This window comes from Danio rerio, chromosome 7 (assembly GCF_049306965.1).
Source record: "Danio rerio strain Tuebingen ecotype United States chromosome 7, GRCz12tu, whole genome shotgun sequence".
NCBI lineage: Eukaryota > Metazoa > Chordata > Actinopteri > Cypriniformes > Danionidae > Danio > Danio rerio.
Window position 1 is genome coordinate 5,599,347 of NC_133182.1, and position 12,061 is coordinate 5,611,407.

At 38.5% G+C, this 12,061-nt stretch overlaps 1 protein-coding gene across 1 annotated transcript in view; it reads right to left on the reverse strand.

Moving 5' to 3' along the window:
* The window catches only part of LOC141375270 (basement membrane-specific heparan sulfate proteoglycan core protein-like), a 43,614-nt gene extending 35,855 nt beyond the window's left edge, over positions 1 to 7,759 (reverse strand). The window contains exons 1-2 of the mRNA XM_073907967.1: positions 7,715 to 7,759; positions 1,394 to 1,429 (exon numbers count right to left, since the gene is read on the reverse strand). Coding sequence (XP_073764068.1) covers positions 1,394 to 1,429; positions 7,715 to 7,745 — 67 coding nt within the window. The 5' untranslated portion in view covers positions 7,746 to 7,759. The remainder of the gene's footprint in view (positions 1 to 1,393; positions 1,430 to 7,714) is intronic.
* Between the last annotated feature and the right edge of the window lie 4,302 nt (positions 7,760 to 12,061).

Sequence of the window (12,061 nt, forward strand, 5' to 3'; positions counted from 1 at the left end):
ATAATTTTATATTACTAATAAATAAATATAATAATAATAATAATAATAATAATAATAATAATAATAATAATAAATATAAATATAGCTGCAAGCAGCAATTAACGGGGGTCAAGCAGTTTAGCAGGGTAAGGTTATATAGCAGTTAGGTCGCCTGGAAGTAGTTTACTCTACAATGAAATATATGATCAGAGTGTTAAAGTTTATAGATTGAGCTAACAAATGTTTGATTAAACACTCCAAAAAACAATTTCGGTTTTTTACATATTGGCAAATATTTAATGAACATTTTGAGTGATCATAATTATGTCAAAGTATTCAGTATAAGCAGCCCTATGATATAATGTGTAGATCGAGTCTTGGCACCTTAGACAAAGACACAGCATGTCAAATTTCTAGTTAATCAGATAAATGGTTACACAGATACAGTGATTTTACAATGTATAGTGCCATCATGTGGCCAATGTCTATGAGTTTCATGCTATGACCTCTGATTAACCTCTTGCATATGTGTAACAAGTTTGGTTTAGATATTTCAATCCATTCATGAGTTTTGGCTATTTTAGCTCTTCCCAACAAAAATGACAAAACTATATAACTATATAAACTAATAATTTTGTGTTTTATTAAAAGAATTTAAAAATCTACTGAGTAAAAGGTGTGACAAGCTTTGACAAAATTTAATCTTAAATGCATTAAATGTGTTCAGTTCATGTCAATTTGGGATTCAAAATGCATTACATTACATTACATTCTTTGCTACATTGCAGTAAAATAAACTATAAACTATAAGTGGTCTGTTACTGCCATCTAGTGCCCACAGTTGTGATTTTCTTTACAAATGTTTAAAACAAGGTGTTTAATTATAGAACCAGTTTTGCCTATTAGAATTATTACACAGAGGTTAACTGTGATATAATAATATTATTAATAATAATAATAATAAATATAATTATAATAATATAATGTAATAAATATTATTACTAATAAATATCAAAAATACAAATAAATGGAAGAAAAATCTAAATAGTTGATGCATATATCAGACTCTCCGCTGCATTAACACTCCTTATGATAATTAAACATATTTGTATTTGTAAATTTAGCTTGCATACTCGTTCATTCACACATTCACACCTACAGTAGCATAATTTTCACGTGTAAATTAGTTATTTGTCTAGAACAGAGTGTGTCTGTGTATCCTGGTCTCCCTTTTAATGTTTGCCTCCATCATATTTCATAAATTCATTAAAAACTAATATCCTACATACATTAATAACAATTAAACATTGAATAAAAACACCAAGGGGGTTTTAACTATGCAGCTTCAGCATGTCAGGCTGTGTTCTAAAAATGTCCACTATTCACATTTGTTAAATAAAGTTTAAAGCAGTACCTTCAGTGAGTCCAAAATCAAGGATGGAGATCAGCACTAAAAGCATGAAGAAACACAAACATGATTAATTTTCTTCCTTTCTTTTTTTTTTATTTAGTTTTTATTTATTCTTTTAGGAACATATAACCAGTGGGAACAAAACAAGCAAATAAAAATAATACATATATACATAAATATACATAAACATACATATGTATACAGACTTATATAGGCAAATACATCAATTCCACACATGTATATCCATATACATACACGCATAAAAACATTAAATTAACCTTATCAAAATAGATAAATAAATAAGTATAAAATAAAATATAATAAAAGGTTGCCAAACGTATTTTCACAATTATACTTAATCTTTAGAATTATGTAAATGTTCAATTATAAATCATTATATTGCCGTTGAGGAGAAAGTCAGCCATTTACTCCATTTCTTTTCAAGTGCATATGTCATTTTTTCCATTTGGCGGATCGTGTGTGTCCATAAGTTAATGTGATGAAGACCAGCTCTGGTTTAGACATTAATGAAGTAGCATAAGTGGTTTGTAGTTATATGATGTTTTGGGAGGATATGATTATACTTGTGAAGTCTGAGCAAAATGGTTTGAAATAAGTGTAAACAATAATTCATATATAGCCCCTTTCACACAGTGATACCAGTAAATATCCAGAAAATTTACGAAACGACTTTACCGCTAAATTTAAAAAAGCGCTGTTCACACAGGCGAGGACGTTACAGAATTTTTCTGCAAAAGAGCATTCACACAACCATTTCAAAATAGCAGTAAATTCTGACATCATTCACCAGAAATGAGCTCTAAACGGCTTTTAACATTTGACTACATCACAAACTCTGTGGATGGATCAGTATTGTAAACATCTTTGATAAAAACAGAGAAACACTTTCGCATGTTGAGATGTACATGATATGTGTGTGTGCTGGCACTCGCCAGCTGCTTCACTGGCACACACGACACGTCAAGCAACTGAAGGAAGCAGAGCTTCAAGGTAAACAAACAACGACTTATCATGAGCATCTTATCGATAAATATTGACACAGTTGGCATTAAGATGAACATATAAACATTATCTGCCTAATTTCTAGCAGCTAAATGTGTCTGGTAAAATATTCAAAGGATTTTATTTTCATAAACCGTGCGAACGTGAATGCGTCTGACTGTTCTGATTGGCTAAAGCAGATGTCTGACGTCAGCACGTTCTAGACGTGCACGCGTTATTTTTAAAAAGGGCCTGTTCACACATACACACCTTTCTGGAAAATTGCCGGTAATTTTCCGGAAAGGTCTGTATGTGTGAAAGGGGCTATTGATGTGCAGATTCACTGACTGATTCAATGATGGAGGTGTAGAACTGTTTCAGTAGCTCCTTTGGCAGGTTGAACTTCCTCAACTGACGAAGAAAGTACCGCCTTATCTGACTAACATCTAGCAACTAAATGTTTCTGAGAAATATTCAAAGGCTTTTATCTTTTTATCTTTTATCTTTATCTTATCTTTAGTGTTCTTATTGGCTAGAGCAGGGGTCTCAAACTCAATTTACCTGGGGGCCGCAGAAGGCAAAGTCTGGGTGAGGCTGGGCCGCATAAGGGATTTCAAAAAAAGGCCTCAAATGTCATTATTAACAGTTTTAATTATTTCTTCTGAGCATGAAGTGTCCTGAACATTAATAGAACATTGAGTGAAGATTATGAACAGTTCTTCTGAACATGGCATCTTTTGCCTACTTCTTGCTGCCAGAGACTTGACAGCGCTTCTTCTCACAAATCTGAACCACATTTGGCTTTAGAGCGGAAGCAGTTGAGACCCTCAGTATGGCTTGAAGATGACCTGTCTAGACTCACTCAAAACTTCCGTTCCCTCACCAAAAAAAAAGGCGTATATATGTATAAATAAAACACCCCCACCCCACTCCAGTCACATCAGTCTGTACCAGTCTGTATCTACCTATAATATATATAAGATGCAGGCTGTAGCTAGGTAGGTGGCAGGCTGCAGATAGGTAGCTAAGTGGCAGGCAGGGGCAGGAACAGCTTACCTTAGTTCTGGCCGGCGCGAGTTCCCTCCTAACACTTCCCGCCCGTCACAGCGTCTAACAAAGGGGCGGGGTGCGTGGTGACATCACCGGCATCCCCGCCCCTTTGTTTACATGGCGGGCGGGGAATGCCAGTGACGGCTGTGTCGGTGCAGGCCACAAAATATTGCACTGAGGGCCGCAAATGGCCCGCGGGCCGCGAGTTTGAGACCCCTGGGCTAGAGTATGTAATGTGACGTGCACATGCTCTTTCCGGCAATCTTCCTTCAGCATTCACACAGAGCAGCAGTCTGCCAAATTACTGCTTATGTTACAACTTCTCTTTACAGAAAATTGCCAGAACAAATTTACTTTAAAGGGCCTGTTTTACCGGAAAGGTCTTAATGTTTGAAAGGGGCTAATGTCTACAGATTTTTTTATTCCTATTTAAATGTTTTTATTTTTTATATCATGCTAATCTTGACCCTACAGTACTCTACTATTAAACAACCAGTAGAACAGCAACTCATACCAAGCATTTTTGACTCCATATCATGAATTATAAGCTTATTCAGACTCAGACTCAGCTTTATTATCCCGTTAGGGACACTAAAATTGCAACAAGGTGCCATAACACAGGCGAAGTTCCATGTACACATTAATAAAATATTACCACACAACATCCATACATCATTATGTAGATACATCCCCCTCCCCCCTGGACTCATTTAATGACCTAATGGCCACCTTTATAAAATAATTTCTGGTTCTATTTGTCCTGCAAATAGGAACCCTAAAGTGACGTCCTGATGGCAACAGCTGACATAGAGAGTACAGTGGGTGATCCGGGGTGCATAGGATACCCTGAGCTCTCCTTAGAACATAGTTACGGTAGATTACTGTGGGACCAGTCTGGTTAAAACCAATGATCTTGCCTGCCACCTTCACCAGGCTGCTCAGCCTGTTCTTGCTTGACACACTCAGATTACCGTACCAAGCTACAATGCACAAAGATAAAACCGATTCAATAAATTGTTTATAAAACAGCGTCATCATAGAGGTACAAACCTGAAATAATCTAAGTTTCCTCAGAAAAAACAGTCTTTGTTGAACTTTTTTATAGACAACCATTGGTGTTAGGTTGTGTACTTTATAACTTCTTTCACATCACCTTGGCTACGTTGTTTCACTTTCTCAACAATAAAATGTAAACATGATTTAAGGAACTGCCTATTTTCTTTTTAATATTAGCAACTTAACAGACAGCAGAAATGTTGAGGCGGCATATATGAGCGTCATCTTCACTGTGTGGATATTTATAACAAAACGGAGCCGATAACAACTGCCTCCTTTCAATTTCAGTGAAAATAAGAAACACACCCTCTCTTTTGCTGAATATCAGTTTTAATAATCGATAATTATAAAAGTATAACATACAATAAGTTTATACATTGTAGGAAATAAAGGCAAGCGATCAGTCAATGTACCTGGATTAATCATTAACTTATCTTTGCGCTTAACCAAAACATTTTACCCGTGAACAAGTAACTTAATAGATTCCAATGACCAAAGTCAGGGAATTGGCCTATGTCGTTAGATAAAGACAACAACATGAATGAAATATCACGTTTAGCAAATATAGTGAGATTAGATCCAGCGGGAGATGCTTGATGAGCAGTCCGACAAGCAGAGCTCTCATCTGGGTAGAAATGCTGGAGTGCTTGCCCGAGAGTGTGTGTGTGGTTACGTGATGTGCGTTTTCAGCGTTTTGGTGTGGACGGAGAGCTGTTCAGAAACGCTGGGTAAAACACGAGTGTGGACGCGGATCGTTTTCATTCTACAATGCCGTTTTAAAACTAAAACGCACTAGTGTAAACGGGGCCTGAGATCATTAGTGTTGTTGATGTACTTGTCACCTGCAGTGCTCAAAAAACTAGGTGTGAAGATTCTCATAAACTGAAAACCAACCCTTACCAATTTAGTAAAATTACAGTGCATGCAGTTTTAGAACAAAATATTTCACTAAAGAGAGACATCAAAATACATCCTGTACATATTTTATTTTTGTTTTGTCTTTCTTTGGTGAAATATTTTAATATAAAACTGCTTGCATTGCAATTGTACAATAAATTGTGAAAGTATTACTACAATTCTAAATGAAGGGTTGGTTTGCAGGTTATATGCGTCTTCACACCTAGTTTTTTTTTGAGCACTGCAGGTGACAAATACGTCAACAACATTGACCTCAGACTTCCTTCAACACAAAGTGCACACACGCCCACACACACTTTGTTATTTCCGAGCAGTTTATTTCATAGGGACTATAAAAAAAAAAAGATAAGGCAGGGCTCGACAATAAGGACTGCCCGATGGCAAGTGCTGCCTTGTCACAAAAGTTTGGCTGTGACTGTCTGTCAATTGCGTGCAAATACAATCTTAGGGTGCTTTCACACATAGATGCTTGTTTCAGAATCTGTCCCCTGCTAGCTCGGTTCGTTTGGCATATGTGAATTCAGCAATTGCACAGGCATCTGCGCCAAATCAATCAGTCTAAGTGCTGATTGTGGTGAGAAAACAAAATGCAACAAACTAATGACTAGGCCCACACGGAATCTGCGCACGTAGAATTCTGCAGATTTTCCGCAGATTTCTGTAGATGTTTAGCCCATTATTAATTCTGTTTATTTACTTGAGTAAATGTGTAAATCTAAATTTATTTATCTGAATTTTATTACTTTTTTATATACATATTAAGAAGTAAGTTATGATACTCCACTGGATACTCCCAAAATAATTCCACAGAAATCTGCAGATTTTTACCAAAATTCTCCGCAGAAATAGCAAAAAATGTCTGCAGATTCCGTCTGGCCCCGCTAATGACCCAGGCCATATATACGCCCAGGCCATAGCCATATATATGGCTAAATTAAGAGAGAGAATTATGAGTAGGGCGAGATGTCATTTCTTCGAGTAAACGTGCGTTTCTTGTCTAATACGAAAGTGAAAGCATGCTGAAATATTAACGAGAGCCATTTATGCGTTAGGAAAATTGACCGAAGTTACAATTTTATAATTTTTCCATATTTTAATCTTATAATATGTTGTGTAAGACCTATTGTTTTGTTCATTACTGCACTGACAGCCCGGAAGAAAGATCAACATTGATCTGCTTCATGATCTGATGCAGTCTCTGTTCATCTGTTATTTCTCTTTATAATTTATGTCTATAATGCAGAATTCGAGCCAGTGTTTTTTAAATAGATTGATTAATTCACTAGATAGATTTTTACAAAACCTGACAACTGAAATGAAGCTCTGTATGAGAAAGTCTGACCTCTCTGATGTCTGTGGAGTGTCAAAATTAAAGTGCACACTTTCGCTTTTAAAACAATATATACACAACTGGTCAAAGGTTTGGGGTCAGTATGATTGTTAAATATGTTAAAATAAGCTTCTGCTCACCAAGGCTGCATTTATTTCATCATAAATACAGCAAAATTGTGAAATGTTGCACTGTAAAATAAATGTAGTTCATCATTTAATTCAATCTTTTATTCCTGGGATTTTAAAGATGAATTTTCAGCTTCATTACTTCAGTCTTCAGAGTCACATGATCCTTCAGAAATCACTAATATTAATTATTGTTGTTATCATCAGCATTATTAATATTATTGTTATTAATGATAATAGTAATAAAAGCAATAATGTCTGGAATAATCATTTTATTTGAAACTGCATACAATAAGAAAGCAGTTATTTAACATTTTAATAAATATTTAACAATTTAACATTTTCTTTTACGTTCAATAAATGTAGCCTTGATGAACTGAATAATTTTCCTTTAAAAAAACATTCAAATAAATTATTAAACTTTTGACCAGTACCATTAAAAAAAAAAAAAATTAAAAAAAAAAAAAAAAAAAAAAAAAAATATATATATATATATATATATATATATATATATATATATATATATATATATATATATATATATATATATATATATATAATGTATAACCAGTAATATTGAGATACTGTGTGTGTGTGTGTGTGTGTGTGTGTGTGTGTGTGTATATATTGTTGACGTCCAGTGGCCTCTATTGTATACACTGACAGCACAGATAAATGGCTGATCTCTGCAGCGCTGTATCTGATCAACACTTCACACATCAGCACTGAATCTGACTAATAAACACAAGAACATACAGCACAATCATTCTCTCATCTTCAGCTGAATGATTAAAACAGTATTAAAGAGCAGAAGAGTGGAGAATCTGATCAAATACTCACAGAGAAGGAGAGGCAGTGCACTGGAGCCCATCCTGACACACTAATGGACTGTTCTAGCAGAGCGCTGGCTGCTCAATCACACACTTCCTGGGTTTAATCTAAGAGTTGAGGGAGGAGACAACAATGTAGACCTGCAGACTCTGCTTCATTCAGGACGATGACAAGTCTGCTTACAGACAGGAGGTTAAGGAGCTGGCTGTCTGGTGCAGTCACAACAACCTGGAGCTCAAAACAGTGGAGTTGATAGTGGACTTCTGGAGAAACCTTTCTGTTCTCCCCCCACTGAGGGCGTACTCTCACTAGGCATTGTCGCCTTGAATCATGCTGATGCAAGCACGGTTGTCCCCTCTTCCCCGACGGCCTGCACTCACACTTCATCTTTACCTACCAAACCTGAGCACGCTTGCGTCATCGATGATGCGATGGTTCAGTTTGACATTAAGAGAAGCGCTCTTGCTCAGCACTGTGGATGCACTGACACACACAGTCAAATCTTTTTCTGAACAGATCCACAACTTTTGACGCTCATAAATTGTCAATAAGTCCCCGTGCTGCAGGAATGAGGAGGTTTGCTAAAGGTGCAGCTGACGTGCAGCAAGGGGTTTGCATCTTTAATACTATGACAGTTCGCGTTCATTGAGGAGTAAGAATGTTTAATAAATCCACATAAAACAGTCCCTTAAAAGTGACGTTGAATCTTCAGTTTTAGGCTCAGGCGAACTTTGCACTCGCACTACAAGCATACCGTGCCAAAGCCCAATCGAACTGCGCTCGTGCACACCTCCAGATGTGCCAGAACCAGCCACCTGAACTGTGCCTGAGCCCAATTTGGAGCACTCACACTTCTCAAACAAAACGAGGAAACGCGCCTGGGAACGGTTCGGATAATATGTTGTTAGTGCACCCTGAGCATCATGGACAGCATTGTGGCAGCAGTGGAGTCATTCAGGTTCCTGTGCACCATCATCTCTCAGGTCCTGAAGTGGGACGCTCCAACAAAATCTCGAGGCAATTTGTAACTTTTTTGATTTAGTGGCTAAAGCTGCGGTCACACCAGAGTTTGAGTTTGCAAAATTCTGTCGTACAGCTCTGCGAAAAGGGGCGGGATTAAACAAGCTTATAAGACATTTAAAAAAGCAAGCAATTCCTCCATGTTTTAAATTTCTGTCCAGAAATGTTATGTTTTGATCCATGATTGGTTTCACGCAGTCAAGTGATGCGATTTTCTGGTCAGAGTTCACCAAGCTTGAAATTTGCACCGCAGCGACCTGCTAAACTTAACACATGACCCTGCGTTTCCGGTCTGATGCATTGGCTTGCGTATGAATGGCAGTCTATGGGGGGAAAAGCCCAGTGTGACCGCAGATTTATTCATATGAATTTGTACGATCTAATTCATACAATTTAGTCAATTTGCTCATCCCCTAATGACGGTTGGGTTTAGGGGTGGGGTTAGGTGCCACGCCTCCTTTTTAAAATTATACAATTTCGTACGACTGAACTCATACGAATTTTTAAGAATTAGCCACTAAACTGACAAAACGTAAAATACTTACGTTTCCTCTTGAGATCAGGCTGGACGCTCACATTGACTCCATTGTTAAAGGTTCAGGACACCCTGGAGAACTTTTTTTTATATATTAACAGATTTGTGTGTGTTGAGCATCAGTTAAGACAATGTTAGCATCTGTCAGCTTTAATTGTGGGGAAAACTGGATAATTTTGAGCTTTTGTCAGCTAATTTCAGCTTCCGGGTTTAAAATGATTTTTGGGGAGGGTTCAAAATCGGCGACATAGCGAAGTACCGCAAGTCCAATGATGACGCGTCGGTTTCTCATTATTATTCAAAGCGGAGTTTCCTTGAGAAGAGCCGGCTGCTTAATTATTCATGAGAGCACGACAGATGAACAGATGAAAACAGCGTAAAACAGTTTGTCCATATTCCAAAACACAGGTGTATCATATTTTCTCACTTTACTCTGGGACTTCCCCATTCTGGTGATCACCATCCTCTAATACAGCTCTAATTACGTGCTCCCCAATTTCAACTTCTTTCTGGAAGTAAATTACACGGCTCCTGATTTCTACCCCCTGCTGGGAGTAGATCGATTTAGCTAGCCAAATGTAATGAAAGGTATTGATCTCAGCCAGTCACCAGGGACTTTAAAAATAAAATTATCTGTGGCGAGTCATGTCTCGAATCTTACTTATTGTAATCATGCTGCTATCTCAGAGAGACTATCACTGAGCGAATCACTGGTACAACCCTCCCTACTCTCCAAGATCTGTACTTATCCAGAGTGAGCAGAAAGGCTGTCAAAATCACTCTGGATTCCTCCACCCAGCACACTGTCTGCTTGAACTTTTATCTTCTGTTCGACTCTACAAGAACTGTGCACAAGAACAGCCAGAGGCAGAAACAGTTACCTCAGGCAATACATCTCATGAACACTTGATGATAGTAATTGTGAAACAAACAACACTACTTTTTATACCAACCAGGGCTCATTGTGGAAACGTAGCCCGCGGACGTTTCTGCGTACCGCGATTTACGTCCCGGGAGGTAAGTATTCGAGCGGTTTTTTTTTTTTCAGGGATCTGCGAGAAGCCGCTGTGCGCGCTTTTTCGCGTCTCGGGCGCCTCTCGGGAGCGCGCGCCGTTCTTGCGCGAAAAGACGCCGGATCGGCCGACTCGGCCACCCTCCTCTTCCTCCTCCTCCTCCTCCTTCCCTAAACCCGAGCGACGGTTCGCAAAAGCCGTCCAGAAAAAAAAAAGAAAAAAGCAATAGCCCTCGTCTTCGAGTTCTACCGCGTTTTCGGATCCCGCCGCATTCTCGCCCTTATTTTTCGGATTCCGTTTTTCGTCTTACCTGATTTCCGGAACCACCGTTCCCCGGACTCGATCCTGGTCGTCGTCCACCGCGGCCGGCTCCTCCTCCTCCGCTGGGGCCTCCGCTCCGTCGACGCAACGCTGTGAGCTAGGCGGACAAACTGGTTGCATCAGGAAAGCCCTCCACTCGGAGGCGAGCCGTCGGCCGGCGAGCGCGAAGAGGAGGGGCGGAGCGGCGCCACACCGCCCCGCAGCGTTCGCTCGGAAAAAACTAAACGCGGCCTTTATGTACCTCCGGCCACGTAAATCGCGGTCTCCAGAAACGTTCGCGGGGCTACGTTTCCAGAATGAGCTTGGGTTGAATTATACACAGATACACTTATTTAACAACAAACTTTACTTGACAATTTGCATATAACAACTGCAAATGTAACATTGTATATAGTAATATAGCTCTACATACAATTGTCAATTTGTATATTTGCATTCTCTCTTTACTTCTAATTTTAAAATATATGTATCTGTTTTTTTTCTGTTTTTTTGTCTAGTCTCGGTCAATGTGTTGCACTGTAGAAGCTCTCCCAAGAAAACAAATTCCTCGTATATGTGAACATAACTGGCAACTGTAATGTGAAGTGGGACGATGACAAGGGTGCGGATTCAAATGCATGTTCTTAAAGAATTGTCAGGCAAACAACAGTCAACACAGGAGCAAACGGATGTATACAGGGAATCCAGAGTCATGGTCATAAAACAGGTGAATAATCAAAAGGCAGGCAGCAGGCAGCGAAAACAAACAAAAAGCGAGGGTCAGAAACTAGGCTAGGCAGGGCAAAACGCAATGTTCACAAAAGCAGTAAGACAAGACTCAGCAAAGAGGTGTGTGTGTGCGCACTGTATTTAAAGTCGATCTAATCAGTATTTGAGCCAGCCTGATCTCACGAGAAAACGTAAGTATTTTACGTTTTGCCAGTTTAGTGGCTAAATCATACAGATCCGTACAAGTTCAGTCGTACGAAATTGTATGATTTTAAAAAGGAGGCGTGGCACCTAATCCCACCCCTAAACCCAACAGTCATTGGGGGATGAGCAAATCGTACTAAATTGTACAAATTAGATCGTATGAATTCATACGAATTAGCCACTAAATCAAAAAGTTTGCATTGCCGTGAGATTGTGTTGTTTGAGCAGCTCCCAGCTGCATGAGTGTAATCAACGTTGATCTGGAACAGGTGTGTGGTGCATGACTGGAACTTGTAGTTTAAATACCAGCGGATTTGTAGTCTTTTTAGCAATCTGCATGTTTACTAGTGATCTGTTAGGATTAGATTGCTGGGGATTGTGACAGCAATTAAGCTCTTTCTGATTCAAATTTAGGCCTTCTTAGGTTTTTATTCCTTTTAAACTTGTTCTAATACAATTTTAATTTGTTTTTAAGCATTTTTAGCAAGATAAACATGTTCATCATTTATTCATTTTCTTTTCGGCTTAGTCCCTTTATTAATCTGGGGTCACCAC